Below are 23,536 nucleotides of genomic sequence, written 5' to 3' on the forward strand. Positions count from 1 at the left end.
TCCTCTCTGTGTCCCTGTAGTGTCAGCGAGAATGCAGTGACCATGGAGGGGGTCCTATTCCTGGCGGGCACCCTCTGTACATGTATAACATTACAGAAGGTGGAGGTTAGGTATGTATGCATACACATACACAAACGCACACCAGCTCAGAAACACATGCAGTGAGCTCCATAATGTTTGGGACAAATACTTTTTTTTTCTTGATTTGACTCTCTACTCAAGAATTTTGGATTTGTTATCAAACACAGCTTTTTATTGAAGTGTTTTTTTTAAAAAAACCTTTTGATTTCACCTTGTAGAAATTACAGCACATTTTATGCATAGCCCATTAATTTCACGGCACCATGATGTTTGGGACAAATGGCTTCACAAGTGTTTCTGATTGGTCAGGTGTGCTCAATTGCTTCTTTAGTGCAAGTATAAGAGAGCTTTCAATATCTACAGGTATTTTTGATTCTTTTGGAGTCTGTTATTTGCATTTGTCAGCATAAGGACCAGAGTTGTGCCAATGGAAGTCAAGGAAGACATTATGGCTGAGAAATGTAAAAAAAAAAAACATAGGCCAAACCTTAGGCTTACCAAAATCAACAGTTTGGAACATCATGAAGAAGAAGAGAGCACTAGTGAGCTCAGTAATGGCAAAGGGCCTGGTTGATCAAGGAAGACCTTTACAGTTTATGACTGAAGAATTCTCCTGTACCTGACTAATCAGAAACACCTGTGAAGCCCAATTTGGGTACATGTTTTGTGAATGATTATATTTTCTCTTTTAATCAGTCATGGGGGTAAGAAATGTCTGGTGATGAAGTTTCGCTCCAGTGTAAGGTAATGTGAACTTTGGCTTGGTCAAATTTCTATTTATAAGCTACTGTACAAGCAACACTCAGTTTAGTGAAGAGATTCAACAGGACACCATCTTGTGATGTTTCATGTAATTGCTGTCCTATCAGGAGGCAGTCTGGGGAGCGGCCAGATGTCCCACACCCACAGCAGAACGGGATACACCTGTCTAAGAAATTCAGGTAACACATATGCATATTAAACAGAGAGAAGACACCAGCACTCTCACTGTTCTCTCAAAGTTTTACCTTTATAGTGACTCATTATCTAAATAATAAACTGTATTTATTAATAGTTTCTTGTAAATACTTCTCAAACTATCGTCTGGATTAAAAGGAACAAAACAATTGTTAAAACAGAAAGAAGATGTGAAAAGATACATCAAGGCATTCAACAATGAAAGTCATAAATTAAAGATTGAAGATTAAAGGTCATAAATTAAAGATCAAACGTAAGATAAAGGAGTTATAAAAGTTTTACACAGCTAACAGCAGATTTACTACTGTAGGTGTGGTTTTAAAAGTAATTGGTTATCTTGCTATCTATTCTTTTAGGCAATGCATTCCATAGCTTACATGAGCTACTTTAATGTCTCATCCAGACATTTCTCATTCCTTTCTCATTCCTTTGGTTATGACTGTTAAAAGAATGTGTCTGGCTGGTGTTTTGTTAAGTGCTTAGTATTAAATTACTTTTGGTTCATTCATCAGCTGAAATGCAACATGTTAAAGCACTACTGCAAAAAATGTTTTTCATACACTTAAACACAGTTTGGCATGTGCCTTTTACATTGAGTCCATGTACTATAATTAATTTCCGTCTGAGTCCTCCTCATATCACCATAATAAATCTGTGAATCTGCCATAACTCTCACGGACTCGAGGCCAGTCTGGTTCGCTATGACGACGCGAGCCAGCCCAGCTTCGCGTACTCTGAGGTAATGAGGCCTCTCTGCGTTGCAGCCTCACTCACAGCGATGTCCAGCCTTCCAGAATCGACAGGCTCTGTGGGAAGTTGTCACACTGTCCAGAACAACTGGAGCTCAAGTGAGTTTTCCAGCAGGCCGAGTATTGACTGTGTGAGGTGGACGGTGTGAGAATAACATTGCGCTGGGTTAACAGAGTGCGGCCGCTTGAGGTGAATCATGTTTCTTTTCAGACTCTAAAATTAGTTCAGATTGCAAATGGCCAGACCACAAGAGTCACTTATTGTAGCAGCAATCAGCCATACCAGGCCATACCATCTGACAATGGACAGAGGGTGGTTTGCTGAATATGTGATATATGTGATGCATGCCTCCTCTTGTTCTCCCACTCCTTTGTTCACTCCCTTGTGTCTCATAGTTTATGTTTGAATTTGTCCTAAACTGGCTTGGTGTTGATGTCATTGGTGAGGTAACATTGCTTCCGGCACAAAAATGTCTTACAAAATTGAGTTTCATTGCTCTTAACTGCACTTCTTTCATGAGGCTTACAGTGGAGCCTAGCACACGAGGATAGGTCAGTGCAGCCTAGCCTGTGCTCTGGGTATGGGCAGGTTAAACTATGGTTTCTTGCTGTTATAAGGATCTTCTGATCTATTTTCCCATTTCTCTGCAGTTTTTCCCACAGCTCCCTGAGTGACGTGTCCATCGAGAAGCTTCTGCAGCGTCTGCCACACATGGCTACTCTGCAGCTGCTGCAGTAAGACCTCCCACACTGATCTCTAATATCACTCATACTGATCCAGCGATACCTGATATCCCTTACACTAACTCCTGATATCGCTGATACCGATCCTGCGATACCTGATATCCCTTACACTAACTCCTGACATCGCTGGTACCGATCCTGTGATACCTGATATCCCTTACACTAACTCCTGACATCGCTGATACTGATCCTGCGATACCTGATATCCCTTACACTAACTCCTGATATCGCTGATACCGATCCTGCGATACCTGATATCCCTTACACTAACTCCTGACATCGCTGGTACCGATCCTGTGATACCTGATATCCCTTACACTAACTCCTGATATCGCTGATACCGATCGTGCGATACCTGATATCCCTTACACTAACTCCTGATATCGCTGATACCGATCCTGCGATACCTGATATCCCTTACACTAACTCCTGACATCGCTGGTACCGATCCTGTGATACCTGATATCCCTTACACTAACTCCTGATATCGCTGATACCGATCGTGCGATACCTGATATCCCTTACACTAACTCCTGATATCGCTGATACCGATCCTGCGATACCTGATATCCCTTACACTAACTCCTGACATCGCTGATACCGATCCTGCGATACCTGATATCCCTTACACTAACTCCTGACATCGCTGATACTGATCCTGCGATACCTGATATTCCTTACACTAACTCCTGGCATCGCTAATAACGATCCTGCGATACCTGATATCCCTTACACTAACTCCTGATATCGCTATTATTACTCTTGATATCATTAATATTGATTATTGGTCACCTGATATCACTGATACTGATAAAATAATATAACATATAGTAATCTCACGTTTATCCTTCTGTAGAAACAGGTCTGACTGTCTCATCTCTTTTGCTCAGATTAAATCATGTCCAGATGTCTACAGAGGGTGCCTTGCTATTAGTCAGATCACTGATTGACTGCCAACGCGTCAAGGCAGTGGAACTCCGGTACAGTAGCACACCATCGTGCCAACAAACTCACTTTTCCACAAATCCATTGGTTTGTGTAACAGGCTACCCTCATCGCACTGCTGCTACTACAGATTTTGGGAGCTGCGAATGACATTATACCATCATCGCTCATTTTTTGAAATCATTGTCTAGATTTCCTCTTCCTTCTGATGCATTTTCCCAGGTCGCAGGGAGAAGCCTGCATCAAGTTTCAACAAATAAAAGCAGAAGAGGTGGCATGCAAGTGAGTGAATGCTCAGTTTAACTGTAGTCTTAGCTAGCTGTTTTCCTCTTCTGTTTTTCCATTTTACACTTTTGCTTTTTTTGAGAGCCATTTGTCTCTCATAAACACTTCTACTACCCCAAAACTTTGCTGTAGCATTGATTTGGGGCGATGGGGAGGGTGGGAGAGAGATTGCTATAAGGGTGGCTACCAGCTGAGGTTAGTTTTTTAAATAGCAAGTGTGCAAATTTATTTGATGTAAATCTAAGCCAATAAGATTTAGGAATATAACACATGCTGTTGTACTTATATTTATTTCACAAATATTTACTTTCACAAATGCCGGACTAGTAAGTGCCCGACTGGAGGTTGCGCCAGATGATGTACTTCTGACCACCCTACAGCATAATGATAATTTTTCAGCTGTGATCTCATCAATCTGTGGTGCCCCCAGCGCTTTATGGTCAAACTGTAGACACTGTCCCCTGGTGTAGCTCTTGGTCAAACTTTGGACCCCACTATGATCTGTGATCTGTTTGAATTGTGGCTCCCCCCGAATACTGCAACCTGTTAAGACAGCCCCCTGAACCTGGCCTGGTCAAATTGTGGTCCCCTCATTGGGATGGGGTTGCACTGTGGTTTCCCTGACTCCTGCTCTTTGTGGGCCCCTCCAGGCTGACGCAGTACCAGCTGACCTGTGGAAATGTGGAGAAGCTGTCTGGTATCCTGCAACAGTGCCCCCGAATCTCAGACCTGGAGTAAGCATTCCTCCCCCCCCCCACCATGTGTGTTAAAGCTTTCTCCAGCTACCAGTACTTGCGTGTTAAGACTACATCAGCTGCACAAATGCAGCGGAAAGGCGGGTTCCGATCAAGTCATCGGCCATGAATGTAGTTTTTTTCAACATTTTCACTGGAAAATTTTGTTCACTGTGGACTGCTCATGTTGTGGTCTGTGAGATGCAATGTGTCAAATCTTTCAGTCCAGAGTTAACAGTGAGTTTGATCTTCTCCAACAGCTCTAAGGCAGGCAGCAGCTGTTCCTGGAGATCTACAGTCCTGTAGGTCTTCATTTCAACCCTAATTTGGTACACCTGATTCTACTAATTCTACTAATAGCAACAACTCACAAAGGTCTCTAGCTGGTGAATGAGGTCTGCTTTGTTAGGGTTGGAGTGAACACCTACGGGATGGTCGATCTCCAAGAACAGGGATGAGCCCTTCTCTAAGGGAAAACTTTTAGTATGCTAACCATCACTTACATGTTGTCTTTACTCAGTGACTATCTATGTTCATTCATGACTTGTTCTGTTGTTGCAGCTTTGATGTGAACGGGGCTTCGTAATTCTCATTCTGCACTACAGTAGTTCGCTCTCTCTCTCTGTCTCTCTGTGTCAGGTGTTCTCTCTGTTTCCTCACACCTATCAGATGTGTGGGTAGACACTGATATTTTTGGAACGTGGTTCATCATTACAGAAACACCTGTCCCAGTTTTGTGGCATCATGCCATCGAAAGCTTCTTGCTTATTTATGTATTTGCGCGAGCTCATCTGATCTCCTTTTAACTTTCAGTCTGTCTGGTAGCCTGCTGAGAGACGAAGGCGTGCGGTGCTTTGTGGAGTTCTTACCCAAGTTACAGATCTCCAACTCTGTGAAGTAAGCAGGCTTTCCAGAAGTTTCCACGGAGAGCACGGTGCATGTGATTTCTGCTGGCAAAGCATTGCTCTTATGTCTCCTAAGTACTGAAGCAGCATCTCATCTGACACAAATATCTATTGTAGCTGTTTACAGCATTGAACTTAGGTTGTGTCGGTGGTAAAGAGTGTCGTAGCAAGATTTTTACAGTTTTTTTTTTTTACCATCACCACCTTCCCCCTAACCACAACTCCAGATTCTCAGATTCTCACATACTTTCTTGTTCCACTGGAAAACATTTTAAAGATGTGTTTGTGACCTGGCAGAATGTCAAGAAGACAGCCAAGAAAAATGTAACACAGTTATGGCTTTGGCTTTCTTCAGGTGGTATCTGAATTTTTCTCCACAGGCTCAATGACAACAGACTGACCCAGACTGGGGCTCTCTGCTTGGCGAACTCCATAACCGTATGCAAGCGTGTCATGGCAGTGGAAGTGAGGTGAGGCCATCAGCTACCAATCAACAACATGCAACCTTGGCAAAATACCTGTCAGTTAGGCTGTCTCTCTGCTAAGAGCCACTCTTCATAGTCTAGAAATGTTTAGATCTCAAGAGATCTCAAGACGCTTTTGCCCATATAAGAGATGGCCATGCCAAGGAATGTGCCTACTTAGACAATGGTCAGCCCCTCAATTAGCTTGCATAAACTTTAGCTCTGCCTTCACTGAATTCATGTGATTTTCATAGAAAATGTGGGTTGCATCCTGCAGGTCCATAGCTTTGAACTACATTGCTTTCACCAAGGTTTCCATGCAAGGCTTCTCCAGTTTACACAGTTTCATAATTTTGTCTTGTAGCCTAGGGTTGGAGATGAAGTCTCTCATTCGGTTTATACAGGACAACGACAGTGGCAAAGCACTCAGGTAAGCTCGGCGAAACCCCCTCCTGGAAGAGAAATAACTATTCTATTTAAACAACCACATCCTTCCCTACACAGTCTGCAAGCAACTGAGAAATTGAATGTCTGTAGTACAATGCAGGAGTATTCACAATTCTCTTTCACCCTATGAATGCTGGAATTGTGTCAAGGAAACAGACCTAGGTTAAATACGTATTTATTTTGGATTCAAATTATTTTCTGTGCTCTATTGATCTTGCCTGGTGTAATTGAGCCTGCCAATATGACCAGAAGGTGGGGTTTGCACTTTTTGACAGTATTTAATTGGTTCCAATACACCAGACAAGATCAGTAAAGCTTAGAAAGGTATTTGAATCCAAAACAAATATGTATTTGACCCAGGTCTGCAAGGAAATAGCAAATAAGAATTAATTTCTTATTATGTGCACTTGGGTTGGCCAACACTCAACCGGGGTAGACAGAGTGTGCCCTCTTTTTGGTGTTATTCAGCACTTAATTAAAGAAATTTAAACAATTTGCAGACATTAGCAAAAATTTGATGATTAAGCATTTAACTCATCTTTCCTGGTTTCTTGGGGCTAAATTGGTGGCTTATTTATTTTGAAAACAAAAATCAACAGATTGTATTATTTTCCAGGGTCAGCATTGACAGTTCCTATATGTGTGCATACATGTATTCATGCGTATGTGAGTCATTCTCAATGTTTATGCTTCTGTATGTGTATGTGTATGCGTATGGTTGTGTACCTGTATTAATTTATTTAAATTCAGTTTTTACACTTTGGGCCCTATTCTGGTGGCAATGGTAGTGCAAATGCATATGAATAATAATATTACTATGTACCGTTAGCTGATTAATATTCAAATAAATTGAATAAAAATACATCTGGTATTTCACGACTACTTAAACTGTTTCACTTTCAAACTTAATGTCCTAATTGTATTGTTTAGTAATAGTCCTAGACATGCTGTTTTGTCTGTTTTTATGGTTCTGGGGGTTCATGGTTCATTGCAGTTTAATGTCCATCTTTTTGCATCAGAGCTTGATATTGATAAGCATAATTCTGGTGCTACTTCAGATTTCTCACAGGATCGGTTGACTGTGATGGACTTGTTAGTTGCAGAGCAGCATGACAAGTGCATCCGTGAAATGTAATTGAAGTGGAAAAAACTTAAAAAAGTAGTACAGTCTATAAAGTTTTAGTTGGCCTGCTACAAGTTATAATTAAAGGGCTGTGGTTTGGTTTGCCACTAGAGTTTGATAATGACTGTGAAACAGGGCCCTTGAAGTTCTCCCTCTGACCCTCTCTTTTTCTCTCTGTCCCTTTCTCTCTTTAGTCTCCGAGAGTGTTGCTTTGGAACTTCCCACCTTCAGAAATTGGCTGATATTCTCCAAAACTGCCCCCATCTGCACAGATTGGAGTGAGTATGTGGGAGAAATTACCTACCTGACATCTATCACTATCTATCGTGGTGACAGTTTTGAGATCGGGGTGTTCATGACTGTGATGGCGGTGGTGGGGAGGGTGATGACAGCAACAGTATGGGTGAGGGTCATAATGACATAAAGTGTTGGGTCATAAAGTGTTGAGGATGGTAGTGGCAATGAAGATGAAACTGCTAATGACCGTAATGACAGTGTTAATGTGTTGAGACTGTAATAATGACACTGCTGATGATGACAATGATGTAATAATGGTGATTATGGTGGTGATAGTGATGTAATGTTTTTAATCTCCTTGGGTAATGGTGACCTCTTTCAGGTTGTGTTGTAACACACTGCCGAATGAGGGGTTCCAGATTCTGCAGAGAGCTCTGAGCGGACTTCCCTCTCTGCAGCTTCTGGGGTTAGTGTACTCACATATACTGAATTAATGCGCTGTATTTTCTCTCTCTCACTCTCTCTCTCTCTCCCTCGCTCACACACACACACGCACACACACAAAAGAAGTGTGAAGCATACACATTCCCAGTCTCAAACTCACATTACGCAGACTTTTGTGCAAATGGTCAATATGTTTTCACCATAAAGATACTCTGTGGCTCTATAAAACTAACAGACTCATGATTTAAATTGGTTAATTCAGCCAGATATTTCCTCCCTTCAGGATTAGGAAGAATGGGCTGAGTGCTCAGGTGATCAAGGAACTGCTGAAGGAACTGGGCAGCCTTACCAACCACCTGGAAATCAGGTGAGGGCGTGGTTCAGGTGTCCCTTTGGTCCCAATGACCTTTTAAGGGTGTCAAACCAGTTTCCCAATTTACTGTTTCCATGAACTTACAAAGGTCTGGCTGAGTTCTCAACTCTGGGAATGAGGGACAACTCTGAGAAGTGAGGTTTTTATAGAGGGAGGGAGATGTTGGAGATGAAAACAAATATGGAAACAAGGTGTTTGTGACCACTGTTCATGTTCACTGTATCAAATTGAATGGATTACATCATAACGACAAATGTGTGCAGTCCTTTTAGGTTTGAGTTAGGGGCATGATGTGTCGCATAAATGATGCATGCACAAAGGTTGATGATGTCACAGTAATGGTGTATTTTCTTTTCAGAATCGAGGAGCCCTGGATCAAAGAGGAAGCAGCGGTCCAGCTGGTGTCCAGCTGCCTGGACCTGAATTCCAGCATAACCAAGATCAGGTGTCTCATGATATGCCCATACCCTCCTTGTGACATCATTAGCTTTGGCTGACCTGCTTCCGAACAGGAGTACTTGTTCCTGGTCCTGGAGGGCCATAGTCCAGCAAGTCTTCCCAGCTATCTTTCAGATTTAATTTGTGGTTAATCATTGAAATGACAATCTCTTTACTTTCCTGCAGAGTCTATAAAACAACTGTCAGCATCACGCTGGAAAAAGAGGACACCATGACAACGCCGCTCCCTTCCCGGTAAAATGCCCCACTACATGCCCCACATGCCCCACTTTGGGTGGCCTACCCACCGTAGTTAGACAGAGGCATGTGTGTGGGGTTAACCACAGCTGTAACATTTTGTAACTTGTTCTCTGAAAGTATGTTATGGTAAAAAAAAAAAAAGGTCAGCACTGATGTGGGGTGTGTTTCGGATGATATTGAGGTATATGACAGAAACGGATTGTTTTCTAACCTTTCTGTATGAGTGACCACTAAATAAGTGAGCGAAATATAGCATCCAGTAGGTAAGATGCAGGTTTTATATCTTTTTGGAATGTCCATACAGACATTATTTATTATCTAATCTGTTCTGGAGTTTTTAGTCTTCCTAGAATGCTATCTAATGTAGTTAGCTAGCAAGCTAATGCAAAAATGCAATAATTTGCAAGTACAGAAGCATCAGCCAAGATCCTGTCTTTACATACATATTGGAGGAGTATCTCCGGAGCAATATGTTGAGATTTGCAAGTAGCGAACTGTTGAAGTTTCCTGCTAGCTGGTAAGGAATTTTGCTAGCACAAACCAAATGAGTTTCTACTGTTACCATAGTTTTTTGGGCTTGCTGGAGAAAAAGAAAACAGCCTCAGTGCGATGAGTGAATGAAACAGTTCCTGTTGTATCTTGCTTTGTTTTCCAGAGATGACTCCATGAAGGCAACTTCAACTTTGTCTCCTGTGAAATCCATTGGGTAAGAGATTGGGCCTTGCAGTTTATTTTGAAAATCAACTGAAAAGCCAAGGGCTTGTTATTCTGCTATATGAAAAGGTAGCCAGTGCACGCTGTGCTATATTGATAGCACCTTAGAGTATTCAAGTCCAGGCTTGGCATGGTGTAAGTCAGTCTCTGGAAAATTACTTTTTTGTGCTGTAATTTTAGAGCAGGGGTGTCAAACTTCAGTCCTCCTGGGCCGCATTGTTTGCTGGTTTTCGGTGTTTCAGCAAAAGTAATCAAGTCATTGATTGGCTAGGGAGTACTCACACCTTTTTCTCAATGCCGTAATTGGCTGCTCATTGAAATCACATATACCTGCAGACACTGTGGCCCTCTAGGCAGTTTTGACACCCCTGTTTTAGAGGTTTGTATTTTAGAGGGTTCCTACCAGCGTATATTATTTTGAGACCTTATCCTCATTTCGTTTTTGGAGAGCTAATTTCACAATGTATTTTTATGTAGTCCTTCTAGCAGTATAGTCATTAGAAGGTCTCTCATATGCAAATGTCACTGTCTTATCCTCTTACTCTGCCCTGTAGCCTAGTTGACTGTGATCTTCAAGGTCATCACCTCCAGTTTCTACAAGCCATCAGCCAAAACTGCCCAGTACTGCAGGAGCTAGAGTAAGAACACTCATAGACGTGTCTGTGTGTGTGTGTGTGTGTGTGTGTGTGCAATTGTGTTTGTGGTGTGTATATGTGTGTTTGTTTTACACTCATGTATCTTTTCCTCTCCATCACCTTTAGTTTGTCCCAGAATAGCATGAGTAGGGAAGGGGCAGAGTTTCTTTCCGCCACCCTCCCAAGTTTACCCGATCTCAGGAGACTCAGGTGGGTTGTTATGCTTGCCACCAACTGCCTCTGGATTAAATAATGGAATGCCGAGGTTTAATCAACCATAATAATTCACTCAAAAACTGTCACCAAACAAAAACTCAAAGCAAAATGAAGTTCTCGGTAGATGAGTCTCAAGAATATTGTGATTCATTAATTTTTTTATGTATGCTAATGTTTTCAGGTTAGGGTCGAAACAGACTTCTGAGGATGGAGTAGAGATTCTCACACAGGGCCTGTCCCACTGTCACAGCATAGAGAGCCTGAGGTAAGCCCTGACCTGTTCCTCCTCTCACTGCAGTAACAACTGTCACTCACTGTAAGTGGCCTGCTGATAAATCTCAAGCACTTATTTTAAATACACTCTTTTAGATGGCAGTAAATTTTGCTCCTTTTGTGAACCACCCATTCCTGACAGCTTCTTATATGGATGGGTTCCCATACTGCTTGTGAGATGGACAAACGCTATGTGTGATGTCATGTTTTGAATTATTGTCTAACCCTGTTCTTCACCCACCCACCCTCTTTCTCCTTCAGCTTGGCTCATCATGTGATCAACGACAGGGGTGCCGCTACCCTGAGCAGGATGCTGCCCAGACTTCAGAACCTCAGAGCCATCGAGTAAGCATCCGGTCCCTTCCCCTCCATTCAAAATAACAAAATTACATAAAAATGTAGTTCTGCCTCAGCAATCCCCTCCAGCTCCTGCAAGGATGGACGGAGAAATCATTTTTCTTTCACTCTCTCTTGCGCCCTCTGTCCTTCAGTCTGTCCTACTGCTCCGTCCTCACCACTGTGGGATCACATGACCTGCTCCACGGGCTACGCTTGTGCGCCGCCCTGGAGGACATCAGGTGAGGCGCACTGTCATTATTTCAGTTTTTGTTCGTTTTCTTTTTGCACTACCTGTAGTTGCAGATGGTGCTAACAGTGCTAGCTAACTGTGATGTGGTAAAATTGCCAAGGCCAAAAAAATATATGAGCAGTATGAAGTCTGGGGCTTGGTGCTTTGCAGCCCCCACCACACCTGACCATATTCATTTTTAAAGCCCGTTTTAATTATGAATTTGTATGGCGATACAGAGGTTTCCCCATACTGCTGTGCTGTGCTGTGCTGTTTTATTTCTCATATTGCATTTGAATGTTTCTTATGGCACTGTGGAATGGTTTTATTTTAGTTTGTTTTACACAAGTGGCCTAATGAATTTCCCCGGTGGAACAGTAATTTTGACTGATTAACTGACTGTCTCCTGGTGCTAGCCTGGACTCAGTTCAGCTGGATGCTGAGGGGATCTCTCTCCTGGCTGCTGGACTCCAGCACATGGCTTCTGTCAGGAGACTGATGTGAGTACAGTTTACTGATACACCGCAACGCTCCACTCATTCCTTGTACGTAGTATACCTCACCATGGGCCTGACTAGTAGGGATGGGGATGGGAGGAGCTACCATGGGGAATAAATCACTCAGTCCTATATGAACCAATCAAAAAGATTTGTTCAGTATATGAAAACACTATGATTGGTTCATGTCAGAGAATTGCTGATAACGGGTGATACCTACACCCATTTTTGATTCAAGAAGTCCATCAATAAGGACTTCACTGTCTTATCATCAGCATTTGTCATCATCACTGTCATCATAATCTCATTATGTACTGTTGATCCTTTCACCTCTGGAAAATTTAACAACATGAGGATTTATTGACCCTGCGAAAATGTAATACAGAATCTTCAACTCACTGAGGCTGTTTTTTTTACGCCATGCATTTGAACCCCAGATTGAACAAGATCGCCATGACGACAGGCAGCTCAGAGCAAGGGGGTGAGGCCATAATGGTTCTGCTGAGGTCTCTGGAGGGGTTCCACAGGATGGAGGAGATTGAGTGAGTTTCCCACCCCCCCCTCACTTGCTTGCTCCTGCTTCAGATCCACTCCAGGTTTCACCTCGAGACAGGAATCGGTAGTGCTTCAAATATGTATCAAGTGGTTGTAACACGTATTTTAATGTATTGCCATAAATGTATGAATCACTTGGTAAACTGAGGACAGAGTTAGACTTCTATTTTAGGGCTAAATCTTGTTTTCGTTATAAAATCAAGAGGAAACTAATTTTAGCTGATTTTTTAACAGTTTAGACTATGGAGACATACTTTACTTGCATGCTTCCTTCACTATTTTACATGCCTTGGACCCCGTTTACCATAGAGCTTTGCGGCAGTGTAATATAATGGCTAAGGAGTTGTAATCTAAAGGACGCAGGTTCGATTCTCCGGTAGGACACTGCCGTTGTACCGGTAAGGTACTTAACCTGCATTGCTCCAGTATATATCCAGCTGTATAATTGGATACAATGTAAGTCGCTCTGGATAAGAGCGTCTGCTAAAATGCCTGTGAACATTTGCAAAAATTTATCCACTGGTATATATTCATTTGTAAAACAATAATTGGTCTACTTCCTTCTTACCTCAGCTATCTGCTAATTAGAAATTCACTAAAATGGACTGCATTTATTTTACAATTGATGCCTCTCATTCACCCATTCACACACACCCCAACGGTGAAGGGCTGCTATGCAAGGCACCAATCAGCTCATTCGGAGCAATTAGGAGTTAGGTGTCTTGCTCAGGGACACTTCGACACGCCCAGGGCGGGGGATCAAACCGGCAACCCTCCGACTGCCAAACAACCGCTCTTACCACCTGAGCTATGTCACCCCCGTATGTCGTTATCACCTTCGCTCTAGTGATGTGATGCTCTTGAAAGTCCCTCATCCCTCATTCCTGTAATGAATTTGGAAAGTTGAGTTTCAGATATTTTGCACCGTACAGTTGGAACAATCTTCAAAAAAATCTTAAACTTGACAAATTAATTTCAATTGCTGACTTCAAGTATGTAATTCATGAAATATGTTCCTGTTTTTAACTTCTGCTCTTCCTTTTAATTACTGTTTCAATACTGTCTCCTTCCCCATTTGACTCCTTTGTGTACTCTCTTGTGTAACTTTGTGTTTTACAAAAGAGATTTCAGTCTCAATTGGGGTTTTTTACTGGTTAAATAAAGCTTTAAAAAGAGTACTATCATCATTATTGCATATTGTATATTTTTTTATTCCTTATTTGGTGTTTCAGTGTCTTTTTATGGGATGGCTGTTCCTTGTTATGTACTTTTTAAATTGCAAAGGAATTTCCTTCCTGGAAAAGGAAAGGTCTTAGTTATCTCTGTCTAATCTAAATCGGCTAAATTATTACTGACTTGTCAGTGTAAGTGAATATAATAACCATGGATCAGGATCCTCATATGCATCGGTGTGACTCTCATGAACCCGCTGTCTTCTCTCCTGGCATCCTGCAGACTGGACGAGATTTGGATGGGTGACCATGGGGTCCAGGAGCTGGTCAGACACCTCCGAACTTGGCTAAGGCTCAGGAGGATCAGGTGCGATCTACGACCGTTTTAAAGATAAGAATTCTATCCAAAATGAGCCAATGCGGATGCAGGTTTCTGTTTTAGCCCAGTACTGGTACTACTTCTTAAGGTCTTGATTGAATACCATGATCAGTTAATTAGTTGAATCAGGTGTGATAGTGCTGGGCTAAACCAAATCCTACACCCTCACCAGCCTTTTGGGATATGATTGGAAACCCCCAGTTTAAACACTCCCCATCTGTCCCTCCGCCTCCCCCTTCCCAGCCTGTCAAAGAACTTTGTGAGTGATACAGGAGGAGAGCTGCTTGTGGAGACCCTGGGCCACTGTACCACACTGGAGGAAATCATGTAAGAATCAAACCAGCAACCCCCTGTCATACATATTATGCAGAATAGCCGAGGGACACTTCATGATCCCTTTCAGATTGAGCAGAAATATGGTGTTCTGCGTGGGTCTGATGGTAATCGTGGTGGTGGTTTCTGGTCGGACACAATACTTATAAAGTACATCCAAGGAGTATTTGTCACAATGCAATGCGCTATTTTGTATTTTATTTTTTTCTTCCAGTCTAACCCCACCCTTGTGTCTTAGTCTTTCCAGAAACAGCCTTGGGGTTCTGAGTGCAGCCAAACTGGGTCAGGTTCTCCCTGTGCTTCCTCAGCTCAGAGTTCTGGAGTAAGCCACATACCTTTACACTTTCCCAGAATGCATTGCAATAAATTGAAGGTATAGGGTACCTATACACATTTCATTTTGCTGTTATTTAGTCAGGTATGTCAAGTGAGTACACAATCATCTTTTGCAGTGATAACAACCTGGAGCATCATTGTGGGTCAGGGTGCCAGGGATCGTGTAGCCAAATGTTAGGGGTCATTTGGTGGCTAGATGTAGAGAGCTAATTCTGTCGGAATTTGGCCAGAACATACGGGTTAACATCTCTACTTTTTTGAAAGGTGCCATGTGGATCTTTATTGATCACTGTGAGTCAGGACCTCAGTTTAACGTCTCACAAAAGAGGGGATATGTAATTCCCTTTTTTGAGCCAATTCATGTGACATTCCGTTCTTGTCCATTGAATTCTAGATTTACAATGTTGCTTTTGTGTTGTTGTTGTTTCCCCCCCCCCCCCAGCCTGTCAGAGAACCACTTTGGGGCAGAAGGAGCTGTGAAACTATCAGAGTCTCTGGTCCAGATGAAATCTTTACAGAAACTCAAGTAAGATATGCCCAATTTCTATAGGCTACAGTTTACAGAAAAGTCTGACCACCTGCTAATTTCCGAGAGCCAAACAGGGCTCCCAGGACCTAGACTGTGCTAACATGAAGAAACAGTAAATGTCTTAGGTCAAGGGCCTCTGGTCTCTGTGTGTATGTGTGTCTGTGCGTACATGTTTGCATGTGTGAGTGTATGTGTGCGTACATGTATGTATGCGCGTGTGCGTACATGCATGTTTGTGTTTATATTTGGGTGCAGAGCACACTTGTGGTTGGGGAGACCTGTCGCTGCGCGTGGGGCTGTACAGTTTTAACCTGTGCTCTGCGTCTGCTTTGCAGACTGATCTCCATTGGGACCCAGGAGCTTACCGGTTTGGCTGCCTCGCTGAGACACTGCGTCTGTGCAGAGGAAGTCAGGTGGGCGCAGACGTACTGTACGTGCAGTCTGAGGCTGATGTGACAGTGACCTTTGGCCTGACCCCACACTACAGACCCAGACAGAAAGGAAATTGTGTAACTCACGAGTTTCCATAATCTTGCTGTGCTCCGCCCCTCTTTGAATACAAGGTCACACGCCCCCTCCATTCTGTATGCATTGATGACTCTAGTCTCTCTTTGTTAATCTACCTCACTCCCACTCCTTCATTTTCCTCTCTCCTTCCTCTCTCTCTCTGTATTCTGATCTTTCAAATCCCTTCAGAGAATAAACTGCTGAACTGAAAGAAAAGGAATGTAATTTTGCACAAATTTATATTTCTACTTGTCACATGCCGTGACAGAAGGGACAGAAGAGCTCGGATATACGGATTTCTCCGGCGTTTTTATTTCGGTTAAGAGAGAGAGAGCAATCGGAAAAAACTAATGAAAAAACCTTCGCCCGTCACCCTCACAGGATCTAGGCAAATACAACAAACTAAAACAACAAAGACAAAATAAAAGGAACTTATACAGTTTCGCTTTTCAGTGGCGGCAAACTCCGGCTCCGGCTCGGTCTCTCTCTCTCTGTGTCTCAGGGGATCCCCGGTCTACTGTGGGAAGAAGCACACTTTTAAATCCTGGACTGATACGTAATATCATCCAGGTGTGTGCCTGCTTAACCAGTAGGCATGGTCCTCTAATTGCCCTGAATTCCTCCCGCAGACTGAGCCCTGCCACACTACTGTACGGAGTTACAGGTTAATTCAGGGTTAATTCAACTTTTACAGTGATTCTGTGACTGATAATGTCTCTCTCTCTCTCCCTCTCCCTCTCTCTCTCTTTCTCTCTGTCTCACTCAGTCTGGCCTGGAATGGCTGTGATGACTCGGTGGCCTTGAAATTAGCAGAGGTCCTGCCTCAGTGTCAGAAGCTGAAATGTCTGGAGTGAGTTCCGACTTTTTCCCACAATCCCGCTTTCCACCACTTCCCATTTACAGAGGAGTCTTTCGTTTTCAGTTTCTCCAAAACCTGCCCCTCGTGATATACTATGCAGTGCTTTTTGTTGTTCTTAAATTACCAGTGAATTTATTTTTGTGATAGATTTCCAGCTCAGATCTCTAGCATTTGCTTCCTGAAGTGAAATAGGACCCGCCTTTTGTTGGTTGTTATGTAATAAAATCTATATCTTTGTTTGGAGAATTACAGTAGCGCAAAACCTGCTTTGTTGGTTAAAATATGAATTGTGCAACATGATCTCTGTTCTGCAGGTTTATGTATTGTATAATCCCAGTGTTGGAGTTTACGGTCTTGTCTTATCTCTGTACACAGTTTGGAGTGCAATAAGATTAGCTTAGCGGGAGCTGAGGAACTGGCTAAAAGCTTACGATCCTGCCCGTCTGTTGAAGTTATCAGGTAAATACTATTGTGGGGTCTCAGCCTGTGGGTTTGTCCATTCTACACCCCTGGTCATGCTTCTGGTGCATTGCATTACATTGGTAGAATGGGCACCAGCTGTCTGTCTGTGGCAGCTGTGCATGACGTGTTCTCCTTCACTGTGAAGACTGCAGCTCAGCTGTCGGACTGCAGAGTGAATGTAAGGACACAGCTGGCAGCACATGATTTAGATGCGCTGATGAGACCAGAGTGGAACTGTGATATAGAAACATTCACTGATTATGTTCCTTGATGGTCATTTGTATTCTGTACAACATTTAGATGAAAACACATTGTAAATTAAATTAGCATTTTTATTATTCTCAATTCTTATTATTCTTTCTTTGTGTTAATACTTCTACTACTACTATTATTGCTACTACTGCTATTACTTCTACTACTAATAATAATAATAATCATTATTATCATCATCATCATAATCATAATTGGATGAAAAAGAATATATTTGGGTTAAATTGCTTTCAATAAAAAGATGACACAATTTGTATTTACTGGCAATTGCATGTTACTGATTGTGTTGGGATGATGAGGTTTCAAACAACCAAAAATGGACGATGCGAACCAGTCAATGTGTGTTTCTGTGTGATTGTGATTTTGTCAGTGATTGACATGCCAGTGATTGACAGCTCATAGTGACTTCACCCATTATGCAGTCCATGAAGCCTCACTCGCTTCTCACTAGTCTCTGCTGTTTTACTTGATCAGTGGGCACATTCTGATTCCTGTGTTCCCCGTGTGCGCATTTTAGACTCTGGAAAAACCACATCGGCAGTGAAGCTGCTGAACGTCTGGGGACCAAGGAGCCGAGACTGAACTTCTCCTCCACCTAGGCTGCAGTCTGCTGAGGCCCACACAAAGAACACGCTCATTAAACCCAGAGGAACTCTGCAGTGAGGGACACACTACCTCGTTTAAGTGCAGTCTTTCAGTAAAGCAATGGCTGGAGTTTGCAAATCGGCACTACGTCGGTCCACTGGTGGACTGTTCAGGTGAAGCTGTGGAGATGAGGACCAACTGTGAAGTGAAGGCAAAATGGGTGGTGAATGGTCCTGCCACCGGTGGTCTGCCGTAATGCCGATTTTCAGACCACTGACGCGCCAACATCAGTTCCCTTGGCAGTCAGACAGGTCCTTGCTTGCTGGAGAAGGTAAGATTGGGAGAGGTATGATAAGAAGCACTATTTTGCTTCCTTGTAACAAGGGAACAAAGGAAGCATTGACTTCTAACAATGGAACATCCCCTGAAAATGCAATATAAATTGAAATAAAATGTGGACCTCCAAAACAGTCAGTTAGGTGGTTAATATAGCAGAAGCAGGCAAAGCTGCAATATCAAAATGTTTTCCTTCTGACATTTCTTTTTAATCCTTACCCCCCCCCCTTCCCTTTCTTTCTGCCGTTATTTATGATGAAACAACATCCTCATATTGACATACAGGATAATGACCAGTGTTGCCATCTCTTATGGATAGTCTCCAGATCTACCTGTACAGTACACTGTTCCAAAGTTGTCAAAGCAAGACGTAAAACTAATGCTGGGGCATTAAGATTGGATATTTTTATATCTCGAGTTCTGTATAGTAAAATTCTAATCAATGTCTGATGCATTTTTTTTTCACTTGTTTTCACCTAATTTTGTTAACCCTGGAGACAAATCCATTTAAGTGGCAATACTGTAATGGCTGCTGCCTGATGAAGTCTCATCTACACAGATGCATAAGGACTGAGCAGGCCCCTTTGAGTGACAATACTATTGTCACTCGAAGCCATAATCCATTTCTCTGACTGCTTTCCTATTGTATTTCCTTCTGTGCCTGTTGTTTTTGTTCATTCTTTGTATTTTTTTAAATAACTGTAAGCATTCTACATTCTGGAATGCTGTATGCTGTGCCAATTGCAATGCGATAATAAATTCCAAATATTGCTTGACACTTTGTGTGGTAGTCTTCTGTTTTGGGATTTGAACCTTTTTTTTTATCAGTGTGAGTTACGTGGTTATTTGATCGACATCTTGTGAAACAAATATTGTTTTTATATTACAAGAGATACTTGCTGTTTTTTTTTGTTTGTTTGTTTGTTTTTTGTGGTGCCTTGAGGGTGGTCTTGTGGGCCATGACATCTTCAACATACATAGAAGAAGGTATTGGAGGGTCAGTGGTCGACGGGAGGTCAGTCTGCTTTAATGCATAATGGTAATGTGATTTCACGTTGTAGAAGTGTTTTTGTGCAAGAGAAACGGCATACAGTACGTGTGAATGCTTTTCATAACGCACAAATGATGATGACTAATGTGATCCGAATTTGGAAATACTGTAGCTGCTGCTACTGCTGTTCTTAGCCACTAGATGGTAGCACATATTCATAAAGATATCTTGATCGTGAGAAAAAGTTTTCAGCTTCCTAGGGCAGATACAGTAAAATATTATCGTGTTATGTTACTAAAAGATGGATGTGTCTCTTCTAAATATATATCACGAGGTTGTGTATAGTCAGAGAGCTCAGTGCATCTAAAACAACATTTTAGGATAACCACTGTGCATAGCCTATTTTGTGTAGCTAGCTACTACAAATGCTCGACAAAACTTCACTTCTTGTCATTACAAAGCCAAAGCTCATAGCGCCAATCCCACTTTAGCCATTGCCGCACCAAATAAATAATTGTGTAAATAAATACAGAATTAGGTGGAATTAAATGGGGACTGATATCTAGGTCATTTCAGCGTCTTTGGTATTGTGAACGGATAATTTAAACGGCTTTATGTTTGTCGCTAAATTTTATTTTAAATATTTCACACGACTGCTACTGAGAAATATGAACATTGTCCAAAATTTACGTCATAAAATAAAACGAATTAAAATGGAGAACAATCACCTGAATTAAATTATTTTATTTTTTTATTTTATTTGGCTGCTCCTATTGTCTCCATCTTTCCTCGTAGCTAATCATTCATGCCTACCCTTGTAAACACAGAATCAATTGTAGTCAACAATGAATAATACGACATTGCTTCTAATAATTAATATTTGATACTGTAATACATAAATACACAAACACATTCCAATAAACATAAAATTAAATCACGTGTAGAAACCAGACACCCAAAATCTCGGCGTTAGGTAATTTCTGCGGGGGGGGGGGGGGGGGGGGAGGAACAACAACAACAAAAAAGAAACAAATCATTAAAGCAATTAATCTCAAATAGCAAATAGTAATACGGGAAATACAATGTCTCGTTTGGTTAGTCTATTTCACGGAATTATCCTCGTTTTTATTATATTCAGAAACGTTTTGTAAATGATTTGGAAGAACATTCGTGTTCTCAGCGCCTTTAGGGCAACAACAGAAAATGCAACAGTTTAATGCCGTAGTACAGCATGCGTTCAAAGACATGGGTGACGAGATCAATCTATATTTTCATAAAGAGAAAACCACGTGGTTGAGATGTTGCCTGTGCGGGTATTGGTAGTGATTCTGTTTGCAAACAGCACTTCTCAGGCGGGTGTGTCTACGCTGCACGGTTACATCAGCTGCACTTACATGTGCGCAGGAACGAAGAAACTATTTCAGAAAGTGTGTTAGTAGACTAGTATATGTGCGTTTATTCGTGTACGCTGCTTGGCAGAATAGCCACGATTAGGGCGGAGTTCTCCGATTGGAAAGTGAAGGGTCGCTGGACTAGCCATTTTCACGTTACTCACGAGAGGACATTGTCAAATGTAGATTCAATCTAGGTAGGATTCATTTCCCAATCAGCACGTAGCTTCGTCTCGGTTGGTAGTGGCACCGTTATATTGGATATAAACAACGCCGTGCACGATCTTGGAACATCGGAACTTGAGTTCAAAACTCGAAGAAGGAAAGGCACTCGAAGCAGAACAGCGCTCGACAGTATAGGGTAAGTGATTTTGGTCCGATGTACATCTTGAAATATGACTCCAGAATATAATTCGTACTTGATTGTAGTTTAAAATAGTCGCCGGACAGTATCTGTGGCATAGATTGAAATATCGGTGGAAATCGGTATAACTGCTTTTTCTTAAACAAATGAAAGTTCGTGGGATTGGGTATATGTAGTGATTGTATATGCAAAATACAATAACGAGGTATATAATGCAGGGATTCAGTGCAAGCTTCCTGCTGTAAAATGGCTGTTAAAAGAAGTCTCCCAGGGTGAAGCGTTCTCGAAGGATTTGTACCATTATCGCTGTCTTACTTGGGTTCGGTCACTAGTTTCTTCGTTTTGCAAGAAAGTAAACACCTTACGGCTTCTGCTATCCCAGTAGCTGCGGTACTGCAAGTCGTGCGTAATTACACTTCGGTTAACTTTAATGCAATCGCGGCGCGAGGAATATACCGTCTGTTAATTAAATACATGGTAATGTCTCCGTAGGCTTGATGTGGGAAAACGATATAACGTTGTTGTGCTATTTTCAGTTAAGCCCCAAGTCCACGTATGTCATGATGGTAGGATAACGTGTTGTTGAATTTGTAAAACCAGGAATGCTTTGCGTCAGTCGGACGGGCGGAGCAGTGTTAGTACTAATTTTCTGTTTCTTCCCCTCAGTACTGTTAAGTAACTTGATTGTCCTTTTGAATTCGATCATTTGCGCCACACGCGGCGTACTTTCACTATGGTTTAGTTTACTCTTCTCTGTACAGGGTGTTGGGGCGAGGTGACGTCAGAAGAACCCTTTGCGCTGCCACGTTCCAAATCTTGAGTGCTTGGGTGGGGACGCTTTAATTTTCGCAATGCACTAGCTGGTCGTAGGCCAAGTACTGAGAGCATACAGATAAGACGTAGCGCACTCCCACAATAGCACATGTCTCTGAATGTGTGTTACTCTACTTTGAGGGTTTGAATGAACAGAATTACTGTCATCGAGTGAGCTTCAGGAGGTGAACTTTGCATTCAGCTTTTGCATGCGAATGTCACAGCTTGTTGTGACATGCAGTGGGAAAAAAATGTGCGGTAGTCCTAAATGACAGTATGTTCAAATATTGTTCACGGGATTGCAAGTTTTTGGATATTTGGCGAGATACAGTGGCGACTTAACTTTAAATGATCTAAGGGACTTGGTTATATTTTTGAAGTCGAGTATTTCATACATCCAGTGTTATGTAGGCCTCATCTTTGTTATGATTATATGCAGGGTAGTTGGATAATGTGAGATTTTGCTTTACATGAGGGGACCACTGTCCAGCAGATGATGTGGACTCATTCTGGAGATAAGTAGATGATAAGCTGTCATTCTGGGTAGAATACTCTTGCTTGACCCTGCGACTTTGAAGTCTCGGGTTGGAATTCCATCAACAAATAAAATGTCCTTAACTATGAGTATCAATTAAAAGCAGAATTAACATTTTCCTTCACAAACACTGTTTGGCGAGTTCAGTAGATTACGAAACTCACCAAAACGAGTTTGGTAAGAAAAGGTTCTTGCTTTAACTTGTAAGTTAAGGACGCATGTTGATTGAATTAGAGGCCTATGTCTGCCTGTAGCCATGAATGCCTGTTGTCTGCTGTAAACAGTCTCAGGTGCAGATTGTCTGTCAAGTGAAATTTTCTCTTATCAGAGTTTGGTTTTGTTACATTCAATTTACAATTTGTACTCTCTGTGAACAAATTTGCCAGCAGAGATGTGCGCTCAACTTTCTTTCAATTAGAACACAAAACAGGACCTTTTTTAAAGAAGGGATAAGTAACCCCCCCCCCCCCCCCCCCCCACATACACACACACACACACACACGTATACACACACACACACACATGTATACACACACACACAAACAGCTGATTGTGGGCTGTCTGTTGCTGCTGTAGCTGAACAGAACAGGCTGATCTGTTCTAGGTCTACAGCGCATGCGAGGCAGTGAACACGGTGTGTCTCGTGGCTGTTTGCACGTTCTGCTGTGCGTTTCCGTTCCCATTGACCGTCCGGTGGAGCGCCGTTAGTGGACCGGGGGTCAGACTGTCAACTGCCGTCGCTCCGGAAGCAGATCACTTTGTCACCGACGTCAACGTGGTCACTTCCCACGGTGAAGTCTCTGGAATCCCGCCGCCCAATCGTTGTGGCTTGTCGCATCAGTCAGAGTGACGTCTTGATAAAAGACCCAAATATCAACCAGCATGCATACAGATATTTTAGTTTATTGTCGTTTGTCATGTAGCCTACTGCATGCAGGACTTACCGATATTAGGACTTTTGACCCCCTTCATTGATTACCCCCAAAAAATCTTCTTGGGAGCTAGTTTCACAACCAAGTGCCTCAAATG

At 42.2% G+C, this 23,536-nt stretch overlaps 2 protein-coding genes across 2 annotated transcripts in view; both read left to right on the forward strand.

Moving 5' to 3' along the window:
* Positions 1-19,191, forward strand: part of nlrc5 (NLR family, CARD domain containing 5) — a 33,110-nt gene extending 13,919 nt beyond the window's left edge. Inside the window, exons 18-49 of the mRNA XM_035419350.1 lie at positions 21-110; positions 778-825; positions 951-1,022; positions 1,803-1,886; positions 2,439-2,522; positions 3,422-3,511; positions 3,699-3,758; positions 4,412-4,495; positions 5,309-5,392; positions 5,781-5,870; positions 6,229-6,294; positions 7,629-7,712; positions 8,054-8,137; positions 8,399-8,482; positions 8,847-8,933; positions 9,113-9,181; positions 9,843-9,893; positions 10,456-10,539; positions 10,663-10,746; positions 10,934-11,017; positions 11,287-11,370; positions 11,517-11,603; positions 12,010-12,093; positions 12,528-12,632; positions 14,101-14,184; positions 14,440-14,523; positions 14,768-14,851; positions 15,308-15,391; positions 15,730-15,807; positions 16,668-16,751; positions 17,136-17,219; positions 18,010-19,191. Coding sequence (XP_035275241.1) covers positions 21-110; positions 778-825; positions 951-1,022; positions 1,803-1,886; positions 2,439-2,522; positions 3,422-3,511; positions 3,699-3,758; positions 4,412-4,495; positions 5,309-5,392; positions 5,781-5,870; positions 6,229-6,294; positions 7,629-7,712; positions 8,054-8,137; positions 8,399-8,482; positions 8,847-8,933; positions 9,113-9,181; positions 9,843-9,893; positions 10,456-10,539; positions 10,663-10,746; positions 10,934-11,017; positions 11,287-11,370; positions 11,517-11,603; positions 12,010-12,093; positions 12,528-12,632; positions 14,101-14,184; positions 14,440-14,523; positions 14,768-14,851; positions 15,308-15,391; positions 15,730-15,807; positions 16,668-16,751; positions 17,136-17,219; positions 18,010-18,091 — 2,587 coding nt within the window. The 3' untranslated portion in view covers positions 18,092-19,191. The remainder of the gene's footprint in view (positions 1-20; positions 111-777; positions 826-950; positions 1,023-1,802; positions 1,887-2,438; positions 2,523-3,421; positions 3,512-3,698; positions 3,759-4,411; positions 4,496-5,308; positions 5,393-5,780; positions 5,871-6,228; positions 6,295-7,628; positions 7,713-8,053; positions 8,138-8,398; positions 8,483-8,846; positions 8,934-9,112; positions 9,182-9,842; positions 9,894-10,455; positions 10,540-10,662; positions 10,747-10,933; positions 11,018-11,286; positions 11,371-11,516; positions 11,604-12,009; positions 12,094-12,527; positions 12,633-14,100; positions 14,185-14,439; positions 14,524-14,767; positions 14,852-15,307; positions 15,392-15,729; positions 15,808-16,667; positions 16,752-17,135; positions 17,220-18,009) is intronic.
* Positions 19,192-20,500: 1,309 nt separating this feature from the next.
* cpne2 (copine II) overlaps positions 20,501-23,536 on the forward strand; it is a 47,471-nt gene continuing 44,435 nt past the window's right edge. The window contains exon 1 of the mRNA XM_035418474.1: positions 20,501-21,156. The gene's annotated coding sequence lies outside the window, so the exon portion shown is untranslated. The remainder of the gene's footprint in view (positions 21,157-23,536) is intronic.

The sequence above is a fragment of the Anguilla anguilla genome, chromosome 5, assembly GCF_013347855.1.
Source record: "Anguilla anguilla isolate fAngAng1 chromosome 5, fAngAng1.pri, whole genome shotgun sequence".
NCBI lineage: Eukaryota > Metazoa > Chordata > Actinopteri > Anguilliformes > Anguillidae > Anguilla > Anguilla anguilla.